This window comes from Xiphias gladius, chromosome 22 (genome assembly GCF_016859285.1).
Source record: "Xiphias gladius isolate SHS-SW01 ecotype Sanya breed wild chromosome 22, ASM1685928v1, whole genome shotgun sequence".
Classification (NCBI taxonomy): Eukaryota; Metazoa; Chordata; class Actinopteri; order Istiophoriformes; family Xiphiidae; genus Xiphias; species Xiphias gladius.
Genome location: NC_053421.1, coordinates 23797986 through 23820522, shown reverse-complemented (window position 1 = coordinate 23820522; position 22537 = coordinate 23797986). Strand labels below are relative to the sequence as shown.

The window sequence follows — 22537 nt, the reverse complement described above, 5'->3', positions numbered from 1 at the left end:
TAACCATACACATAGAAATAATATTGATACTGATTGACCTTAAGTTCATGTACATACTTCAGTTTTTTTTTTTTTTTTATCCCTGTGACCATGTAAAAATGACATTTTTCGACCACTTAATTCCAGTCAATTAGGATAAGACGAGGGGCTAACGGCGGTAACGCCAATAGTGTTTTGAATATTCATAGACCAGGCAGCATTCTCTCGTTTTACTCTGAAAATGCTTGTTAAAGGATTTGGTTTCATTTGTATGTAGTAAGCATCACACAGAGCTATTATAGACTGAACCCCATGAGACTATGCAGACCAGGGTACGACCAGGCATGTGGATCAGAGCAGTGGGAGACAATATTTATTTTTGGATAATTTGGCTTTTGTTAATTGAACACAATGTACAATCTTCAATTTCTTGAGTCACTGTCCACTACTAGATATATTATAAATTATGTACTTTAGGATCGCATTCCAAGTCTCCCACTGTGCTTTAAAAATATCTGTAAACTGAGAGTTCAACTCATACGTGGATCTGTAAATCTGGGAGATCGCATCCTTAGTTTCTGTCTTAAATGATCTTAATGGGAATATTTTGGGGCTTATGTGGCTGGGTTTGCTTTTTTTAAATTAAAGTACACTCTTGTTAATATCAAAAGAAGTGAGTTTGCGGTCATTTATATTTTATTGCTTATTCAAACGATACAAAAAATCCCATCCATATAAATATCCTTAACATACTGAATCCCATTTCCATGCCAGACAAAAGGCCAGATTTATTAATGCTGGGGTTAAAAACAGCTTTCATGTTTCTTATTGTCCGTGTCGGAGGGGGTTAAATAATAACTGAAATTCTTAACCAAAAATAAAGATAATATAATGGATATTATGTGATTATTTATTAATTTTTTTTTGATACTCAATAAGCTTATTTTATTGAATGTGTTTCGGGGATGAATCGAATAGTCAATTGGAACTTCCCTGAATGAATATTGTTTAAAAGAAAGAAAGTGTTAGTGTTAGACATCTACAGTACAATTTGACTCCTGACAGTTTGTTGACGACGAACACCATTATTCAAAATGCTACCAAAAATATTCTTAGTAGGACAGTATCGACGTATGAATGTGAAGCTGATATTTGTAACTCTGCCCCTTAGTTGTTCGACCAGTAAATAATCCAACTCTTATACCCTTGAAAATTCAAGTTAATTTTCTGTTCTGTAGCTCCACGTTCAAAATATAGTGTAGGAGATTACCTCCGATCCTTTTCCCAGTTTTCTCCTTTCTGTCTTTTTTTCCACAAATAATAACTTTGAGCTTTCCGCAGCCTGAAACACTGCGGCCACTCGGAGATCACCTACATCGTAGGGTCCGAGAAATCATGAAGATTGTGACGGGAAGGACACACGGTTGTGTGCCAACAGTTTGTTTCAACATCTTGACGCAGATTTGACTCGAATGACGTATTAAATGCATGCAACGTGCTGAATGTGAATTCACCTGTTCCATTCCTAGTTTTTAGCTCATTGGCAACACAGACTGTGATACTTCAGGACTATGAATATCATAAGGCTCATATCCAGAGAGAGACTAAGAAACACATCATTCCATGACCTTTTGTTTGAAAAAATATATATTAGAAAGTTGTACAATGATACGACACAGATGACAGAGCAAGCAGTAAGGAACTACTAATGATGTCATATATGAGCACGAAAAGGGGAAATTAAAATGTCAATGATCTTAAAAATTCTCCAAGCGGACTAACAACAATTTTGCACAATACAGCTTGACACATCTGTCATTATGTAACACCAGAAATTTACGATAGCTGACACTGTGCATAATACATCACATGCGGCATGTCGGCCACAGGAACCAAAGTATGTTGCAACAGTTTGAAAATTTTTCGGTTTAGATGTTGGTGTAGAAGACCTTTAAGGGTTTTGAAAATGGATCATCCTAAAGAACAAATGCTGGGTCAGTGATTACATTGAATTAACAGTGATAGTTGGGTTTAGTGTAAAGTATCCTCTCAGTAAAGGTCATTGATATCTAATTGCCTTAACTCAAATATAATTAAATTTAACAGATGATCCAAATCCCCAAACCCCGTTGCAGCAAATCAGTTTCGTAAGTATGGTGAATCCTAATCCCCTGTCAAACATCAGGGCGTTTACAGGCATTGGCCATCATTTCTTGAGTTTACACTTTGCACATCTTCAGTCAAACTAGATATCTGTCCATAAAAACATCTGACACAATAGCTAACACAATACACAACATTTTAAAACAATTTTATAGGTACGCAAAATGATGAACACTTACATACTAAAACATCCTTACCTTATCTGAGGAACATTATTGTTCTATTGTTTTATATGTGTTTCTCGTCTTCGGAAACTGCTGAAACGGTTTTTGAAATTAAGTTTGTAGCATATAGAGCCAGAACGCACCGAGAAAACAAAGGTAATGCTAACTAATTGGACCTTATCAGGACTTCACTCTCACAGATGAATCTGTTCAGCATCTTGCATCTTGCTGTGTTCCAGCTTGCTGTAGGATTCCTCTCGGGGATCATCAGTGCACATGGACCAGCTTCACCAAGTTGAATGGCTGCCTGCGCGGTCCAGTACCTCCAAACACAGAACATGGATATCAGTACCTTCAATAATATTTTTTACTACAGATAATAAATAAGGACAAATTAAGTGTGATCAATTTAAAAAAAAATAAACAAGACAGGATAATGAATAAATATAAATAATGAGAAAAAATTGTGAAAAACCAGATCACATGAGGTCTATGAAGATTTGCATTCATACAGGTAGTCAGATATCTAGAGGTGCATGATCTGACGTTAACTAGTTTATTTCATTTGTGACTTCCAGTTAATTCCATTCTCCACACTGGAAAGCAGCAGTTCACATATATAATCTCACTCGTAGGTCCAATTAGCTGTTTTGGAGCTGTCGGTTGAATCTCACAATCTTCCTCAGCAGATGAAGTTTATTCATCCATGTTGGCCTAAAGCTTGAGACTGAAAGCTTCGATCTCAAAAGATAATTCAGTCATTATTAGTGACCAGGCAGTCCTCTCTCGCTGGCTGAGAGAGAAACTGCGGTTTTATACTACTGACTAAAAGCAGCAGCTGCACAGCTAAATACAGTGGCGGAAGAAGTACCCAGGTCCTGTACTTAGGTAAAAGTAGTAATACCAGAATGTAAAAATACTCTTACGTGAAGTATCAAATTCAAAACGCCTTCAAAGTAAAGTACTCACAAGCACTGTACTTAAGTACCACTGGTGTCCACACAAACATGAGAGTGGTTTTGATCGTCTCAACTCTTAATTCAACTCTCAAAGAAAGCAAATAGGCATATTTCCTAAAATATCAAAGGCAGAATTCTCTTTGGACACTTTTACTGGGACTCTTGAATTGAGCTGAAGAGACCGTTTTAAGGCACAAAAACAACTCCAGATGTTGATCCTCTCATAACCTCTCAGGCTTTCCCCTCCGCTCTCTGTCTTTACTTAACTTTAAGTTTTCTATAAGCAGCCTTGTTGCAGAGCTAACAGAACCGGGTTCATCTTAAGATTGTTGTCAAGTGAAACCTGCCAGATGCTCATGAAGCGGAGACGAGTAAATTCAAATGTTCACTAAGGTTTTCTTACCCTAGGGTTTCATTATGTCCATTAACCCAGAGCCAGGTTTTGTCGGCAGTCTGATGTAATCCGAACCAGTATCCATGATACTTGTCGTAATAGTACTCAATGTGATTACTGATGAATTCCTGTAAGGCATACCATGGCAGATCATCAAAAACATGTACTCTTTCACACTTCTAGGCATTGATTCCGAACGAACAAAAACACTACCTCTCACGTTTAATTTCCAGAATTTGAAAACAAATACAAACGTATTCCCATTGCATTTTGTTAAGCTAACGTTGTAACATGAATAGCTATTTTGGGTTCTTAGGTACTCAGCACTTTGGTTGCCATGTAATCTCTAAATCTGAATTGAAACACATTTAAAAACTCTTTGAGCTAAAGTGGCATTATGGCGGTAGAGCTCACCTGTTCCTGTAGACTATCAATAACAACCAGATCTGCAGCTCTGCTTTGGCAATAAATTTGGCTTTCTCGCCATGTCTTCCAATACCTGTATTCCATGTAAAACAGATAGCACTTTTCCTGGAACAGAATCCAGCCTCTCTGACACGGCTGACACTCTATATTCATGAAATAAAAAGAGAATTGGAACAAGATTTCAGAATGTTATTTTAGGCACTAAATGTAAAGAAGTTTTATACATACACAAATATAGTAAAAAAAAAAAAAAAAGTTTAAGATCCCAATGACAGCTTCTTCTACATCCAGTATACCAATGCATATAACAAGCACTGCATTTGAACAGCAATAAAACATTACCAATTTATGGTTGAGACATTAATATCACTACCAGAAATAAACAAATGAATTTTAGAAGCTTGGGCAATGCCTACCAACATTTATACTTAATTATATGTGATATTTGAGCATGGTAAACATTAGCATTTAGCTCAAAGCACTGCTGTGCCTTACTAATTCGGGTTTCGCAGGTTAGCCTAGGCTATAAATGCTGTGGTTTTTGGCGTTGGCTCGGGCTACCCGGAGGCTCCAGCGTGGCTTTAAACTCGTCAGGGTGGTCTTGTTTAGAAACAAAGTCCTAGACTGAGATAGTGGCTACCAGCTGCTTAGATCGTGTTCCGATTTGTTTACAGTAAGACGTCACAATTAATGTGACGGTAATATGAAGCTACCGATGAACCTGACTCTCCTCATGCGGCAAACTGACACCAGCAGTTGGCTGCAGTTGAACATTCTGTTGCTACGGCAACTGCGACTGGCCGAGTTCAGTGGCAGTTAGAGTTTAACTGACATCGTTCCATCCACCATTTCGTCAGATCACTGACCAAACAAATACTGACTGACACTGTTTATCTACTTCTCGAATGCCCTTGTTGGAGCATTATCTGTGGGTACTCTTTTGTTATAGTTGTTTTGTGATTGTTTTTAGTAGAATTTAGTTTTTGCTGCTATAAGTTTAATGCAATCTAAGCTAGCGAGGTTTATTAGCTGCCCAAGGCTAATGTGTTGCTAATAAAACATTTTTTAATAACCTTATTTTCTGTTGGGCTAACTGTTTACGCACTATTTTCTCTTTTTACACTTACCCTTGTGGTCTCTATGTGTTTACTAGATTAATTACTGTGTTGTGTTGCCTATGCGGACTTCATGCGGACAATGTAGCTTGTTATTTTGACAGCTAACCTACATTTCTGTCGGGTTCAGTTTTTCTTGTTACTGTACTAATTAATTTTTTACAAAGCCTTTGGTTCATCTCTTGTTTATGGTATCTCATCTTTTCCTAATTTCTAATCCCTATCATTGAATTTGTTGTCAATTACCATTTTCACAGTTTCTTTTTTCACAGAATAAAAATCCTGCACGTATGTTAAAACATACGTATCTATACATAAGCTTATATTTGTGAGTTAAGAGCTAGACATACTGCGTGGTCATCATAGTATAGTACTCACGTTTCTGAGGGCAGTACTTATCTACTGGAAAGCTGTTGAATTTCAGGATGACTGTGAGCGTCCAGTTGAGATCATCTCTGTCTCTGCTCAGCTCCTCTGTCTTACTCTCTAAGTTGCTGTTCTTCATGACCAGCTGCTGATTTTCTGCTGTGAGGTTGCTGAGATTGGCTGTGAATTTCGCTTTCTGTTCACTCATTACCACACCGACTGTATGGCGACGGTGAGAAAGAGAAAGCATCAGTCAGTCAGTCAATCAGTCAGTAGATGCATTTGAGAATCATTAGTTCATTATTGAAATTCGGCTTGTGAACAGCATTGCATCCACCAGTTAGAGAATGTTGTAAAAAAATGAACATAAATGTGTATTTTGTGAAAAGAATAACATATTGTCAATAAAGATGCCTGTCAAGCCGGCAGTATGGCCCTTCAGAAATGCTTGTCGGATGGTTGAATAGCTTCAGAACCCCCTCCCCTAACAACTTCCCTACACTGGAGTAGGGAGGGCTGTGTGTGAGCATTTCTGTAACTTTCCCAGACCAACCAGCTGACATTCACACCTCTTCGTGCTACGACTGGTGAGCTGCGCGGAGCTAAGAAAGGAGCCAGAGTTTGAACTTCTCTCTTCAGCTCTTTTGTTTTTTTTATTCTTGGCACAGCTGTTTCAGTCGCTTTTCATGTGGGCCACAGAGTGCAACACTATGAATGTCTTCCAGGAGACCCTGTACGGATATGTGCGACAATAACCCTATATTATAACGATATTGCATCTCTGGCCTCTCTTTATCACGGCTGGCCTTTCACTCCACCTTCCAGTACGATGTTTTGTAAAGATTATCAACAAATTTGATTTCCGACCTAGTTCTGTTCGAGCATAACCGGACCCTTAGGTTCTTGCTTTAAAAAGGCTTCTTTTTAGCAACCAACCCTCAGTTCCTCTATTGTCAAATTGTCCTTAAACATAATAGCAGGTAGAGCTTTTGAAGATGTTTCTGCTCACTGCTACATTACCATACGATATGAAACAAAGAGGTGATCGATTATCACTGTGAGTGATTGATTATCTGTCTTAGGCAACTCTCAAGTCTCTGCAAGATGATTTTAATAGCATACTAAAATTTCCTGAGACCAATGACAGCTGAGAAATCCATATAAAAACTTATAGTATGCTTTAGAAAATGGTTAGAAATAATGTATCCTAAGAGTCTGTACATGGTTTGTAGTGAGGAGACTAAATCACACTGCATGGTCTTTTAATGGCAAATTGTGTCATAAAATCGATCAAACCAACCAAAAACCAAAACCAAAAAGTAATCAAGTCAACATTACAAATCAAAACTCAGCTCAGACAAAGCTCACATTCATGAGAACAGATCTCTTCCTTTTTTTTTTATTTTTATCTTTTGGTGGAAGGCATCCCAGGCTGACTTGGTTGGTCTAAATGTGACGTCCGCTGCTTTAACTTTTCATTAAAATTTGGTCCATTGAAATCAAACTCACTGTAGATGAGGCTCCCCACCAGGAGGACACAAATTATCCCCAAACACACTGCCAACAGACGAAGGTGCTGAGAGTGTGCAGCTGCTTCACCATCTGCTTGTAATGAGAAAACTCTTATTCATTATCAACATTATTATGGTTGCATGGATTTTTTTTTTTTTTTTTTTTTTTTTTTTAGTAATTTTTTATTGTTTTTCACTGAATGGTAGGTTTTTCTTCTGGGATGAGACGACTAAAGTGAACAACTGTGACCTAATTACACATGACCAGTGTGTACATTCTGACACAGTACTGTTACTTCTATCGCTTCTATAATCAGGAAGGAATTTTTTGTGTTTTTTATTAGCTTAAGGAGTAATATCTGGGAAAAGTCTTAGTGCCAGAACAACCAACGTTCAAGTTTGATGTGGAAAAGCCTCCAAATAAAGCAAATTTTGCTTTATTTGGTTTTATTTTCTCCTTTGTGAAGCACATTCTAACAACTTTTTTTTTTGAGAAATACTCCTGAAATAGTAATGTAATAATAGGTGATGTGTGAATTTATACTTTTTTCCATAAGTAAAGCATATTGTATGTTTTATAGTGTTGTACAGCTTAACTGAAAATATGACAATCAAAAGATTTTATAACTTACTTGGTACAGTAGTAGCAGACCCTTTAGTCTTTACTGTAGAATAAATTGTGAAGTCTTCATTTTTCTCTGGTTGACAATGAAAAGAAGATCGAGAAATGATAAGAGACAGTTATTAGGGATGTGTCTTCACAATGTCACAATGACATTACATTATGTGGGACTGTTGAAGCAAGAAGAGGCTTCTGCTTATCGATGTCAGTCCTTTTTCCAAAAAAGAGAAGTGTGTTTCTCTTGTGTTCTCTCATTCTCTGAGTGAAACTATCAGGACTCTATAATCAGTGAAAATCTGTATGTAAAGGGACACACCAAACCGGTTAGAGAAGTAGAAAGAGTAGAAAGTGCGCTGTGATGTAGGGGTATGCAAATAGAAGGCGAGAAATTGAGCTAGCAGATGTTCCAGTTCCAGCAGCAGCAATTCATAGCACTTTCCAAGCCCATCCAGGAATAAACTGTAAGCAGCCCTTTTTTCAGTATGGCTATGGTACTTTAAGTTTAAAATCCATGGCATGGAAATTTAACAAGCAAGATTAAAAAAATTCATTTTTAATTTCAGTTTGATTTTAATGGTCACGTTTTTTTCATACAATGCCAATTAAAAAAATGTTTTATTTCTGTTTTATTCTTAAAGAAGCAGGAGTCACTTACCTTTTGGAGTTCCACCACCATTTTTGAAAACCACGGTAGCATAATTGAGTTCTTCCTCCATCCCTTAGAAGTCACACATCACTGTACTTGCTTCAGTGCAGAGAATGAGGGCAGGTTGAAAAGGAAACTCTTGCTGATGCGTGAAAAGTGTGACTGAAGCTTTACCAGCAAAACAATACCTCATGGAGAACAAGAGTTTCCTCTTCCCTCAGCTCTGTAAAAATGGCAGCTTCTCTGTTTGCATTATGATACAGTTTTTTCTAGACAATGTCAGACAGTGATGCTCGAGCGACAGTGTCGCTTTGTGGTCAGTGAATACAGAAGATGTGTGATATGATACTGACCTCAATATGTTAACCTGTCTACCATGTTAACCTTTAAACCACGTTTATTTCTGGGGGATTAACTCACATTTATCACGACGTGATAAAATAAGGTTCGGCATATGGTATATTTTTGTGCAAGCTGTATTTTTGGGGGTTTTTTTGTTTTTTGTTTATTTAGTTTAGTTTTGTTTGTTTTTTTGAATAGATAGTGCATTTGTTTGAGGATTGTTTTCAGCCGCAGATTAATACGCATTTGGTGCTCTTGTGAGTATTTAGAGCACCAGGAGAGTGTATGCGGTGGCTGGCTCATAATAAACCCCTGTGCCCGTGTTCGTAATAATCAAGGAACATGTTACCCAGGCCAGTGGTTTGTGGCTCACTGCTGTGTTTTTAATAGAGTCTTTGGCTACACAGACACATACTGTACCTTTTGGATGGATCAGTTCAGTGTTGGATTGGGTCTTCTTGTGTAACTCTTGTGTAACTAGACGTAGCGATCCCAAGCGACAACAACATCAAGAAGAAGGAACACGAGAAGATCGACAAATACCAAGGGCTGAAGGAGGAGCTAGAAAAGATGCGGGGAGTAAAAGCAACAGTGGTGCCAGTGGTAATTGGAGCACTGGGGGCTGTGACCCACAAACTGGGAGAGTGGCTCCAGCAGATTCCTGGTACAACATGTTAGGTCTCTGTACAGAAGAGCGCAGTCCTAGGAACAGCTAAGATACTGCTCAGAACCCCTCAAACTCCCAGGCCTCGGGTAGAGGACCCGACCTTGAGGAAGACACACCACCACCCCCCACGGGAGGGGGGTGAGAGGGAGTTTTTTTTTTTTTTTTTAATCCGTGGAAAAGACAAATGAATGACAAAAGAAAATGAGCTTATATCTTTAGTTTTAAAAATCAGGAAAAACAGCATATATCAGTCATGACAAAAAAAAAACAAAAACAAAGGTAGATATATAATTTGATTTGATTTCTCAAATAATAGCCTATATTGATAATGAGACTGATTCCTAATCCAGTTTGATCAAGGCTCTGGTCTCACAGATCCAGCGGTTTTTCATGTCACAGCTTGCTTTGTTCCAGTTGGCCAGAGGATCTTCATGCGGCAGACTCAGGGCACAAGACACTCTGTAGCCACGTTCTTTCGTTTTCCAGTACCTAGAGAAGAAAAAATTCACATGATTTCAATCTGTGTTCACACTCTACATTTTTGGAAATTGCGCTCATTCGTTCTCTTGCAGAGAGTTAGATGAGAAGATTGATACCACTCCCATGTCTGTCTGTTGCATAGGAAGCTACAACCAACAGCCAATTAGCCTAGCTTAGCATAAAGACTTGAAACATGGGGGAACAGCTAGCCTGGCTTTGTCGGAATGTAACAAATCCGCCCATCAGCAACTCCTGAACCAGCGCGCTGTATCTTCGTTGGTTGGAGTTTTGAGTCTTGTTGCATCCAGTGAGTCAATGCACCCAGCCACATGACCTGTAACCTGTAGCCATGTCAAAACTTAAACTGTATTTTTTTACACTTTGGTTTGTAGCTCATTTAGTTGGTATTTGGAGTCTTGCCGTCTCCGGGAAGTCACAGCTCGCGGCCAAGGAATAGTCCTGCTCGTGACTCCCCGTAAAAAAACAATCGTACTTTTTAAAAATCAGTTTTCTGTACAGATTAAACTAACAAGATATAACATGTCAGTTAAGCTTGAGAGGTGCTGGTAGGTGGATAATGTTTGAGTGAGCCGGGCTGGCTGATTCCCTCAGTGTCTAGTTTATGTGCTAAGCTGAGCTAACTGCCCGCAGGCTGTAGCTTCATATTAAGCGTATAGACATGAGATTGGTATCGATCTTCCTATTTAACTCTTGTAAAGAAAGCATGTACGTGTAGTTCCCAAAATGTCCAGCTCTTCTATTAATGCTGATGTCTCTGCTGCGCAGTTAATCGTTGATGTGTGTGTTTGTTGTGTTCTGTATGAAAGTGAGGTAATGTGTGAGGCTCCTTGTTGCGTCAGTCTGCGTCAGTATGTGTCTGTACAAGTGTCAGTTTGCTGTCCGACTGATTTCTTGGTTAGAGGAAACCAATTAGACCATTGTCAAGACAACTGGGAATCTAAAGCTTAAAGCAGCAGGCAGTGTTTGTTCAAAATGAAGACATTTTCCATACATCCTGCTGCGTCCTCCCTCTCTGCTTCTTTTGGGAAAGGCTTTGTTTTTGGCATTGCCGAAGGAACTGAACATGGGAAAGTGATTCTTCCATCAGATTTTTATTCATTTCACCCTCTGATGCTGTAATATACGGGAAGATTTGTGCTTCATTCACCCTGTCCATCAGATTTCTCTACAACCCAGCGTCATATGCAGCAAGCAGGAGGGGAGAGGCTGCAAACTTCTTGCTGATGGTCTGGTTTGTTTGGAGTAATGATAAAGTAATGCGTCTGCGTCATGTTTCATTGAGATTATGTGGTAAATTTTTAGTGACTGTTTTTGTGTGTTTTTTGTGCTTACATCACGGTGAAGTTGCTTTCATCCAACCACATCCATGTGCCCATCGCATTCTTGTTGCTCAAGCCAATCCAATAGCCATGGTTTTTATCGGCATAGGCTTGAGTATGGTTATTGATGAATTCCTGGATTTGTGACACAGGTGTTTATTTTCAAGAAAAATGTATCTCTCAATGTGTCTGCTGTGATATAATAGTAATCTTCGGCGTATTTCATACAAATAGAAGCAACACAGTGTGCTTCACAAAGGTAAAAGACAAAAAAAGGCACTTGAGAAGAGAGATGCAAGAGATAGGAACATTAAAAAAACATAGCAGTTTCGTTAAAGAGGCATTTCCCCTTTTAACCTATGCCATGGTTTCACTGAACTGCTCACTGTTTAACTGTTTGAGGCCCAAAGACATAAACACAAAGATTAGAGAAAAGTCCAAAAAACTGAAAACGACCCCTCAGATTTGTGACCCTTTGGAGGGGCCTGACCCCTGTGTTGGGAACCAATGGACCAAACTACCCGACTGTACTATATATTATTTAATTAAAAGTAGCTCCACCTTGACAACAGCTAAAAGAGGAACGCGATGTTTACAAACCGCTGCATCAATATTAACAATCTGATAATGTCATACAGTGTATGATAATCTGTCAAATGGGTCAAGTACTTTCATTTTTGATACGTGAAGTACATTTTGGTGATAGTTTCTATGTTATTTTACTTAAATACACTTTTCAATGCTGGACTGTGGTGTATTTTTACATTGTGGTATTGGTAGTTTTAGTTAAGTAAAGGATCTGAGTACATCTTCCACCAGTGATCTTTGGAAAAAATACAAATTAAATCATAAAATCAGCCTTGCCTGTTCCGCCTGGCTCTCAATCACCACCAGATCTGCGTCCATTTGTCTGCAGTAAGAACGACTTCCCTCCCATGTCCTCCAGTGGTAAGAATAATCAGAATTCCAAAACAGGTAACAGTTTGATTTAAAAGGCACCCAGCCGTCCAGACAAGGTTTACACACTGTTAAACAAAGATGAAATAACAACATAAAACATATACAGTATTATGGATTAAAGAATATATATTTTCTATATATCTTTTTACTAATAGATAATCTGTTTAATCAGGTAATTCTACCTAAATTAAAAACATTTTTGTTTCAGAAAGTCCAGGCTATGAAAGAGGAGCCATGACATATAACCGTAAAAATAACATCAAAATGACATAAAACTTAAGTGAAATTACTACATTTACAATTTAGGAGCTTTAAGGTTAAAGGTTCAATAGCTAAACAGGAATGGGAACACTGGTCAACATGTTTTTTGCATGAATTGTGCTTTTTTCACCTTTCTGAGGGCAGTGAGTATTCACTGGAAAGTACTCGTATTCAAGGATGACACTCATGGTCCAGTTGAGTCCGTCTCTCTGTCTGGTCAGCTCCTCTGTCTGCCTCTCAAAGTTTGTCTTCTCCTTCCACAGCAGCAGATTCTGCGCCATTAAACGGACATTTTCTCTGTCGTTCTCCGACATGACTGTTTTCACTGCAGTCAGGCAAGATACCGTCAGCATAGCACTCACTTGTCATTGTCAAACTGCCTCGAAAGTCCTTGAAAACAGGCAGATAGACAGACAGACTTACAGTGGATAGTGAGGGCGATGACGGCTGACAACAAGATGACACAAATAATCCCCAAACCCGCTGCCAGCAGGTGAAGCAGAGTACACAGTGGAGCTTTCTTTTCATTTTCTACAAAGAATAGCAAAGTCAATTTATTGTGCAAATTTATGGAACATAGTTAAAATATTTCACATTTTTTGTAATAATTAACCAAAAAGAACCTCCTACGACAGGTTTTGTATCCGATGCCTGTTCCTTAGTCATCAGATAATCAGAGACGATTTCCAGGTTATTTGGTTTCTCTGTAAAATGTGAAACAGGTGTAAGGAGATTAAAATTTCTCATTTCTGAGATCTAGGTCAGTGGTGTGGCACTTTTAGCCCTAGCACTGGCTTTTCGAGACACTAACAAAGAGAAAAAACTCATGCCTTCTGTTCTGATTTACTGATGGCAGAGGCCGATGTGTACAACAACACTGGACGTATGTTTGCTACCAGACAACAGTCAGTCAACACTGTAGCTAGCCCAGCTTTACTTCATCATTGTTTGGAGTCCACTGCTTCATGTTTAAAACATAATAATAATAATTGCAAAATTATCACTTTCTTCCTGTCAAATACATTTTTAAGGTAAAACTCAAAATTTAGAAATGCACTTGAAGTGGAAGTTTAATGACATAATAGGAAAATAACCATAAAGCACTGTTGTTAAACCAAATATGAACTATTTAATGCGTTATAGGCAATATGGACTATGCATAAGCAAACATATATTCCTTTTTTGACTAAAAATCATTCATTATGTAAGACAACATTTACAGTATGTTATCTTACATAGTGAAATTACTTGTATTTGGGGTCAGTTAGACCCCAGAGAGATGTAACTCATCTTTACCCTTGTGAAGAAACTGCATTATAACTTTAATAGCTAAAAATGTGAGACTTAATTGGGATTTGGAAGGGGCAGTGCTGCGTAAAAAGCACTGTCAACACCAGTCATAGATATAGATATTAACATCCACTGTATATTTAATCATGTTTTAAAGCTGGGGTCTTACAGCCGAGACTTCAAAAAGAAGTAATGTGTCTTTTTCTTCTGAAAAATATCACTTCAAAAAGCATGTTTATAAGAAATTCTCATAAAATTAGGAAAGCCATTTAGTATCAAGCTGATAAAATAAAGTTAAGTATGTTTTCTTTTGAGCACAAAAGAAGAGGGCACAGGGTCTCGACGACCCCCAAACAGAACATTATGGTTAACTGATTATCCATGGAAATTTTAAAAATGCACAAAATGAAACCATGAGACAGAGTAATATCTGTTTCATAACTGTTCAAATTTGTTTATCATCCATGTTTCCATAAGCTCTTAAAATCTGACATACCCTCACTCAGATTCATATTGTCAGGCCAGGCACTGTTAAAACCCACAGAGCATTATTTCGCTTTTACAAAGAAATCCGTTGATTCGTTGACACTGAAATTTATAAATACTTTACTTTGGTAAAAGTGCGAATACCCCAAAATTACACCGTTATACAGGTACAAGTGAAAGGCCTGCATTCAAAATCTTACTCAAATACAAATATTATCAGTAAAATGCACTTAAAGTAAGATTCAAAACCCAAATGAACCCTGTCAGTGTTTCATTATTATTTCATATGTTCCTTATTATTCCTAGTGCACTGCTGTGTAGGCAGCACTTCAATGCTGTACGTTGAAGCAATTTTTAACTGATGTGTACATACGTAGTCTGTGCACTGTACTGGGTAGAACAAAGGAATATAATTTATTAGCAGGCCAGATGTTTTGTGGTAAAATATTACTCTCCAAATATGCCTGTCAAACAAATGTAGCGGCGTTAAAAAGTACAATGTTTCCCTCTTAGTAAGTAAAGTTCCCTCAGATCTGTCATTAAATAACTACAGTTCTTGAGAAAATGTCAAAGCTCGGTTAAAGTACACTTAATAAATTCAGATTTTATTATTTACCCTTACCCTTAGTCTTGAAAATCACCGTTGCATAATTCAGTTCTTCCTCCATTATATTCAGTTGTATCAGAGACACTTTTTATCATCTCAAAGTAGGCAACACAAACTCAAAATACTTCAGCAGATGCAGTGCAGGTCGTAGTGAGTGCAGGGCTGGTTCCAGAGGCAGAGAAAGCAGCCACCATTCTCTGCACCGTAGTTCTTCTTTCTTTGGAGAATTTTGTAACACAGACAAATGGTGGTTTTGGGGGTTGGATCATCTTGGTAGTCACATCTGGATGGGCAGGAACAGTGCCAGCTCACACTGTGTAAAGGTCAGACCATCACACAACTTATCATTATGTGTAAATAAATAAATAAATAAATAAAAATGTCTGGCAGTGAAATCTCTCTCTGTTCTGCTTCACCTTGTAACACATCGATTTGATGGGCGTGAGATGAGTTTAAACAAGGAAATAAATAAGCGAACATTCATGAAGATGGTTCCCTCCACATTCGTACAAATTGTTTCCTCTTCTCATGACTCATGTTTTGGGAAATCGTCTGACATATCCAGGGCACACTTCTTTAAATACTGTCTGCAGAGAGGAGTAGAGTTACCAAAAACTGGATTAAGAGACATGGCCAACTTCACTGCAAACAGTAAGTGGTACATAAAATAGACATTAGACAGATTTGACCTTTTTGACCTAATATGTTGCAATACTGTTTGTGTGCCAGATGGTGAGGTAAAACTCTACTGAGAGACAAAATATAGATTCAAACTTCAGCTTCTCTATATTTAACTGAAATCACTTAAACTGATCAGTAAATGATGACGAATCAGAAAACATGGGGGATAAAAATAAAAAGAAACTATGGGTTGTGATGTTCAGTGCGGCAGTCAGCAGTGGTGGAAAGTAACTAAGTACTTTTACTCAAACACTGAATTTAAATACGGGTTTAAGGTAATTTTACTTTACTTGGGTAATTCCATTTTGTGCTACTTTAAACTTCTACTTCACCGCATTTCAGAGGGAAATATTGAACTTTATATAACTTTATATTTACTGTATATGACAACTGTAGTTACTACTTTTCAGATTGAGATTCCATAACGAGTAGTTTTATTTTTGATACTTAAAAGTACATTTGGGTTGCTAATACTTGTATTATTACTGTACTTCGACAGAAGTAAAAATTTACTTAAACCGGCATTAGTGTTTTGAGTTAAATTGTGTCTAGAAAAAAAATGTGACTTTACCAGATCTTAGAAAGATTTGGATTGGCTACTGTGTATAGACTCTTATCCCAATGACTTAACAACTTGATAGTTTTTAATCCTTCACCAATCGCTTTCATTGTAAACTATTATCTGAGTCTATAGTTAAAGAAGTAGCATTATTACTGCCAAAACACAAGACTCAGTTCTGCCAGTTTCCTTCCTTCTTGCAGGGTTCATTTACAGTTCACTGTGTTGACGTAAAGTCTAACATCAGAGATCATTCTGGACTATTTTGTACCTATTGTACTCAATATGTACTCATTTGGCCTAAATAAAACGTGGGAAAATAGGAAATTTAAAAAAAAAAATGTATATCAACATTAGTGTAATTTTGACACTGAAAAATATTTAACTCGCATAAAATGGTATTGCACACAATAACATATTGCACCTGAAAAAAAGGGGTTTCTGGCTTAAACTTTTCGTTATTTATGTGTCTCCCCATCGCAAAGTGCTGAGTGAAATGCTGGCAATGCGCCGCGAGAGGCAGATGTAATGACTCATCTTGGCCACCAGGGGGAAGTATAGCGCGGTCGTATGAAAATGTGTGCTTTAATTTGAAAACCCAGGTGTCACTCAAGCGAAGTAGGCAACATCTGTGAAAGGCATTGAAACTAATGCGAACAAAGTCGTTATTCTTTTATGTTGTGAATTTTTTTTTTTTTTAACTTACAGGTCCGACAAATCTTTCTGAAAACCAAGAGCAGGACTGAAGCGGAGGCCCGAGCTTTAGTGAACCTACAGTGACCCGGGTTAATTAGTAGCCGACTCTGGGAAAAAGCCACCGTTCGCACGACGAGCAGCAAGTGGCTCCCGTGACAGCGGCAACCGGCAAATCAGCGCGCAGGATCTCTCCAGGAAGCGCTCCCGGGGGTTTGGTTTCTACCCGCAGACCAGCAGGTGAACGGGGGCCAGGTAGTCTGAAGTCCGACACCGTCTCACCGAAGAAAGAAAAAAAAAAACCGGGAGAAGTACAGATATCTTTAGTTTGTTTTTATTTTGTTTGTTTTTTTGAAGGACTGTCCGGAGAGCAGCGATGGTTTGTGGCGGATTTATTTGCACCAAGAACGCGCTCCTCGCTCTCAATGCACTTTACGTTGTGAGTAGTACGTTTGCCGCCGTTCGCCGCCGTCGTACCGCAGGGAAACCCCCGCCACCGAGGTCTAGTCCCGACGCAGGTGCTTTTTTTTTCGGGCGGCATCGGGTGTCCTGAGCGCGAGCTCGGCGGTGCGCCACACGCCGGAGCCGGTCGAGCGCGAAACCGACGATGTTCTCTGACCGGGCAGGTGCCGCCGCCGGTGGCGGTGAGGGACCGGGCCCGGCCAAAGGTAGCCGCTTGCTCCGGTCAGTCCGGGTGTTACTGGTGGCTTGACTCAGAAGTAAAAAAAGATAAAGACGTAAATGATAAATGAGGCGTTTTGATAAAAAACCCATAAAACCGAGAACGACAAAAAAAACCCCGATGTGGCCCAATTTCCGGCTGTTTTCGGTTGATGTAGAAAAACTGCCGCGTATCCCTGAACCGTCTACTTGAGGGCGATAACGTCAACCTTTTTCAAGTTGTGTTTCATTTCGTTTTATTTCTGATAATGTCCGGACTGATATTATGTGGCGACTCTGGAGCTGCTATGTATGTGCAGAAGTTTGTCTGCCCTCCCCAGTTCTGCAAAATTTCATTAAAGGAGCAAATGAAAAACATAAAACACATCTCATTAGGAGGCACCTGTCTTTAACAGAAAATCCGGTTTCCCTCGACTTGGGACTTAAACCCAGGTTCCAGAACATTTCACTCGAGTCCACAGCCGATAATTATTGAAATACCTAAGATAGATTCGATTAGAGCCACGACAACGGGTCGACTAACCGATTAGTCCATTGAAAGAAAAAATTCATCCGCAGTTATTTTGATAATTGACCAATTAACATTCAGTGGTTCCGGCTGCTCAGCTGTGAGACCCTTGAATGTCTTCGGGTTGATGGTCGGACGAGACATTGGAAGATGCCCCCCCCCCGGGCAGTGGGAAATTATAACGGGCCTTCTCGACAATTTTTCCGATTAATCCAGTAATCGGGGAAAATAATCTTTTGGTTGCAGCTCTAGGTTTAATCTCAGTCATCTCTGGGCGGAGAGGCAGCTCTCCAGTTCTCTTATCCACCTCTCAACAGTGTCACTTAAAAACAAGAGATTTTAGCACGATAACTCCTTTTTTTTCCTCTTTTTTTTTCTTGTTAACGTTACTTTCTTACTTTTTCCCTCTGTTTTAACTAGTGGCTTACTGAAGGTCTGCTTCCCCATTGGCAGGGACACAATGAAGTTAGGTTCCTCAACCAAAAAAAACAAAACAAACCAAAAACATATCATTTTAGCAAATGACAAATTAGAATGAAAATGGTTATCATACTTTCATAGCACTGGTAGTAGAAATGCTATATACACCTCTGTAATGTTAATGCACTAACCCTACATAAAATCCATAAAATTCAGTTTCCTCGATAGATGCCTGAATTTTTATGATACATAATTTTGCATTTGCATCTTTATGACAAAGAGCAGTGTCCTTTACTGCCACATCTTTGATTCTTCGTCTTCATTTTCTTTTCCTTCGTAAAACACGTCAGAAAGGTTGACGGGCCTCTTCAGTGGAGAGAAAAAGATGCATTTACAAATGTATCTGGCTTAGTGTGGACGTACTCTTGAGTTTAATCTTTCAGATATTAGTGATCAGCAAGCGACATGGCAAGGAGAGTAGGTTGAATGACTCCCTCGTGAAGGTTGCATTGATTATTCTTTCTTCCTTCTCTCATGCCAACATTGTTTTGTTTTTTTTGTTTTTTCATTTCCTCCTCAGTTGGTGAGTCTGCTGCTGATCGGAGTGGCAGCCTGGGGGAAATGGTTTGGCCTGGTCTCAAGTATCAGGGTGGTGGCAGCGGTCATCGGCGTGGGTTTCTTCCTGTTCCTGGTTGCCTTTGTGGGTCTGTGCGGCGCCCTGAAGCACAACCAGATCCTGCTCTTCTTTGTATCCTTCGGTTCAGGGAGGCTTCTCACACCTCGTGTTTTAATTCTTCTTGTGTAGCAGCAACACAGTGAGATTTCAGGATGTTTTCGTGATTATTAATCTGACGTTAACTTCCTTAACTTGATCCAGTACATGACGATCCTGTTCATAGTTTTTGTTCTGCAGTTCTCCGTGTCCTGTGCTTGTCTGGCCCTGAATAAAGAGCAACAGGTATGTTTATCTTGTCTCTGCTGAGTTACATACAATTCAATAATTATGTATTCTAATAGGATAGTGGAAAGTGGTGGAAAGTAACTGAGTATATCAAATGAATGACTATATTTAAGTACAACTTTGAAGTACTTGTACTTTACCTGAGTATTTCCATTTTATGCTGCTTTATACTTCACAGGCCAATATTGTACTTTTTCCTCCACCACATTTTTGACATCTTTAGTTACTAGTTACTTTGCAAAGTCAGATTAATAAAACAGAATATAATCAATAAATAAAATGATGACATTATTATTATTATTATTATTATTATTATTGGTTAGGATAAAACTTACCTATCCCTGGGGGCAAATTTACACGCTACCCAGCAGTATATGAAGTAATTAAAATCATCAACACTTTCACCAGCTGCAACATTGTGCAAGTGATGTGCACATTAATGCATCAATAATTATAATCCAGTAATACGGTAGATAATGTTCTGAAATGGGTCATTTTGCAAAATTAGTATATTTACTTTGGGTACATTAAGCATGTTTTGACACTAATGCTTTTGTACCTTTACTTAAGTCAAATTTGAATGAATAACAGAGTATTTCTACACTGTGATACTGCTACTTAATAAAAGATCTGACCGCTTCTTCCACCACTGCTCGGTGTTTACAGTTGTGATTCGGTTGACATCCTGCTCCTGCTGTCGCCTATTCTCAAGCATTTTCACAAAAAAAAAGATGAGAATTTTACACTCGCAGAAACACAACCAGGCTGTGTGACTTTCATTTACAGAACCATCTGCTGGAGGTCGGATGGAACAAATCCGAGGCCACTCAGTGGGACGTAGAGAAAACACTCGACTGTTGTGGCTTCTCCAGTGTCAACTACAACGGCTCCTGTGCTGCTGTAAGTAAATCGCCTGGAATATTCTTTCCTTTTGTCGTCTCAGCAGCGACTTGATCTTGATTTGCACGACCATGTCTCTGGGAGTTGCTACATTTTCCTCCCTCACTTCCTCTTCCTCTAGAGATGCTTCGTGAACACCCCGGCGTCTTGTGAAAGCTGCTCAGACATCATCCAGCAGTACGCCGGGGAGGTGCTACAGTTTGTGGGTGGTCTCGGACTCTTCTTCAGTTTTACGGAGGTCGGTAAAATGGCGTCGTGACAAAGCTAGCGGGTTTTACAAAATGTGGCATTTGGTGCGAAATGGGTGCCGATGTATCGTGAAGAAGTTTGATGTATATTCAGAAGACTGACGCTGGCTTGTTTATACTTCCTTTCAGATCCTTGGAGTTTGGCTTGCCCACAGATACAGAAACATCAAAGATCCTCGATCACACCCTGGAGCCTTTCTATAACCGCTCACAGATTAATAAATTGCAGCGGTGAATAATTATTAGTCGCCCTCAACTCAGTAAACCACAATTAAGTGTACATTTGTATGATTTTTAAAGTGAGATTGAATGATTCCCACTGTAGCTAGAGGTGACCATAGTGTAACAGTCACACACCAGAAGAGAGTAGCACGGTCCTAAAGGGTCAGAAAGTCAGCGGACTGAGTCAGATGTCAGTTACCAAGCATGTGACGTTTGCCAGCATTAGCCACCATAAGCCACTGGTCATGCCAGGCCAAGTATAGCTACAAAAATCCCAACTGGAATGAACTGAGCAAATGTGCGATTTATTGTTTATGAATTCAGCTTTTGGTTTTTCCAAGAAAAAAGTGTGTTTTATTTCAGTTTCCAAAAGTTACGTAATCTCACTTTAATATATGCATATTATTTTCATTGAAAAATCATCACCGCTCTAATGTCTGAATGGTAAATATGTAGTTGGAGCCGGCAGCCAGTTAGCTTAGCTTAGCATAAAGGCTGGAAACGGGGGGGAAACAGCTAGCCCGGCTCCGTCCAACGTTAACAAAACCCTCGCCAGCACCTCCAAAGCTCATTGATTAACATGTTATATCTTGTCTGTTAAATCCTACCAAAACCAAAGTGTAAAAACTGCAGCATAAGGTTTTACATGGCTACAGGTTACAGGTTATGTGCCAGACTTTTTTTTTTTTTGAGGGGGGGGGGCTTGGAGCATTGACTTCCTGGACACACAAGAAGACTCAAAACTCCAATCAGACAGGGCACAACGTGTTGATTTGTGAGCTTTAGAGGTGCTGGCGGGCTGGTTGTTACGTTCGGATGGAACCAGGCTAGCCGTTGCCCCTCGCTTCCAGTCTTTTTGCTAAGGTAAGCTAACCAGCTTCTGGCTGTGGCTTCATATTTACTGGACAGACATAAGACTGGTAATAATCTTGTACTTTAACCCCTGGCAAGAAGGCAAATAAGTGTATTTCCTGAACTGTCGAACTCTTCCTTTGAGCGAAACCTGGTATTGCCTCTTTAATTCTAATCTGTCTCAAAGTGATAAAAGCTCACAGCAGTTGTGTGTGCTCAGCACACACACACACTCCTTAATGCAAATAATATTCAGGTTAACACTGTGATGGCTGGAGGACTGTGGTCACCGCTCCCAGATTAGCTGTCTGCTTTGCAGACAGTGGATTTGGGTGTTGGACGTGCTAGCAGCAGGAAAAGATTAACATCAAATTAAACTCAAACCTCTTGCAGCTCAATAGACAGATATAATATTATTAAACCAAGCTTGTTTTTGACTTAAAGGTGTATTTATTTCTCTTTAATTTCTATTTTTAAAAAAAAAATCTCACATCTGAGCTTTATGAATTTATTCTAAATCGTGTTTCATCATATTCGTCCTCTCACAGCTTGCAGTTTTCCTTGCTTGTCCAAAATAAACATGCAGAGTTGCAGAACACAACACGGAACATTTTCGTTCCTGCTTTGCCTTGTCGTGTCCGGTGCTGATAGACAGGTGTGTCTTGCTCACATTCCTCGCCCCAAACAGGATGCCAACCAGGAACTGCCCTCTCGCTGAATGGATAAGGGACTTCTCAGGCGGTCAGACCTGTTCACCGAGGTCTGTCCGAACTCGGGAAGATCAGCTGCCGCGCTGCCAACACGTCAAACAAAGTCCTTGTGTGCACACCGTTTAATAAACCGTATTCTATATCCAGATCCGTCTATTCATTTATTTTTATTTATGTTCTAGCATGCATTGGCAGGGTAGAGCCTATCACATGGCCTTATTTAGAGATTGATACAAAATATTACGATTATGTCTCGGGCTGACAGACGAACCCACATGGGTTGTTCTGGAGTGTGTCGCCGTGCAGGATTTAAAATAAAAAAAA

The 22537-nt window shown here is 39.2% G+C and overlaps 3 protein-coding genes across 8 annotated transcripts; 1 reads left to right on the top strand and 2 right to left on the bottom strand.

Moving 5' to 3' along the window:
* Nucleotides 1–68: 68 nt before the first annotated feature.
* Nucleotides 69–8744, bottom strand: LOC120784471 (C-type lectin domain family 12 member B-like). 4 transcript variants are annotated; one of them, XM_040118319.1, is made up of 8 exons: nucleotides 8534–8744; nucleotides 8355–8444; nucleotides 7710–7775; nucleotides 7076–7171; nucleotides 5579–5785; nucleotides 4074–4228; nucleotides 3669–3787; nucleotides 69–2629 (listed from the first exon to the last, which is right to left on the bottom strand). In XM_040118319.1, the coding sequence occupies exons 2-8, from the start codon at nucleotides 8413–8415 to the stop codon at nucleotides 2473–2475; spliced, it is 861 nt and encodes a 286-aa protein (XP_039974253.1). In that variant the 5' UTR covers nucleotides 8416–8444; nucleotides 8534–8744; the 3' UTR covers nucleotides 69–2472. The 4 variants fall into 4 exon arrangements, with proteins under 4 accessions (XP_039974253.1, XP_039974252.1, XP_039974254.1 ...); XM_040118318.1 differs by having other exon boundaries at nucleotides 8355–8744; XM_040118320.1 differs by having other exon boundaries at nucleotides 7076–7168; nucleotides 8355–8744.
* Nucleotides 8745–9599: 855 nt separating this feature from the next.
* Nucleotides 9600–15316, bottom strand: LOC120784354 (C-type lectin domain family 7 member A-like). The gene is made up of 8 exons (XM_040118102.1): nucleotides 15195–15316; nucleotides 14794–15091; nucleotides 13019–13099; nucleotides 12819–12926; nucleotides 12526–12720; nucleotides 12039–12199; nucleotides 11188–11309; nucleotides 9600–9843 (listed from the first exon to the last, which is right to left on the bottom strand). The coding sequence occupies exons 2-8, from the start codon at nucleotides 14837–14839 to the stop codon at nucleotides 9696–9698; spliced, it is 861 nt and encodes a 286-aa protein (XP_039974036.1). The 5' UTR covers nucleotides 14840–15091; nucleotides 15195–15316; the 3' UTR covers nucleotides 9600–9695.
* LOC120784355 (tetraspanin-13-like) lies at nucleotides 15317–22104 on the top strand. Of its 3 annotated transcripts, none has more exons than XM_040118105.1 (8): nucleotides 15317–15429; nucleotides 16727–16951; nucleotides 17069–17150; nucleotides 18901–19068; nucleotides 19198–19278; nucleotides 20068–20181; nucleotides 20303–20419; nucleotides 20559–22104. In XM_040118105.1, the coding sequence occupies exons 3-8, from the start codon at nucleotides 17088–17090 to the stop codon at nucleotides 20631–20633; spliced, it is 618 nt and encodes a 205-aa protein (XP_039974039.1). In that variant the 5' UTR covers nucleotides 15317–15429; nucleotides 16727–16951; nucleotides 17069–17087; the 3' UTR covers nucleotides 20634–22104. The 3 variants fall into 3 exon arrangements, with proteins under 3 accessions (XP_039974039.1, XP_039974038.1, XP_039974037.1); XM_040118104.1 differs by having other exon boundaries at nucleotides 15318–15429; nucleotides 16727–16966; XM_040118103.1 differs by having other exon boundaries at nucleotides 15318–15429; nucleotides 16727–17150.
* The last annotated feature ends 433 nt before the right edge of the window (nucleotides 22105–22537 follow it).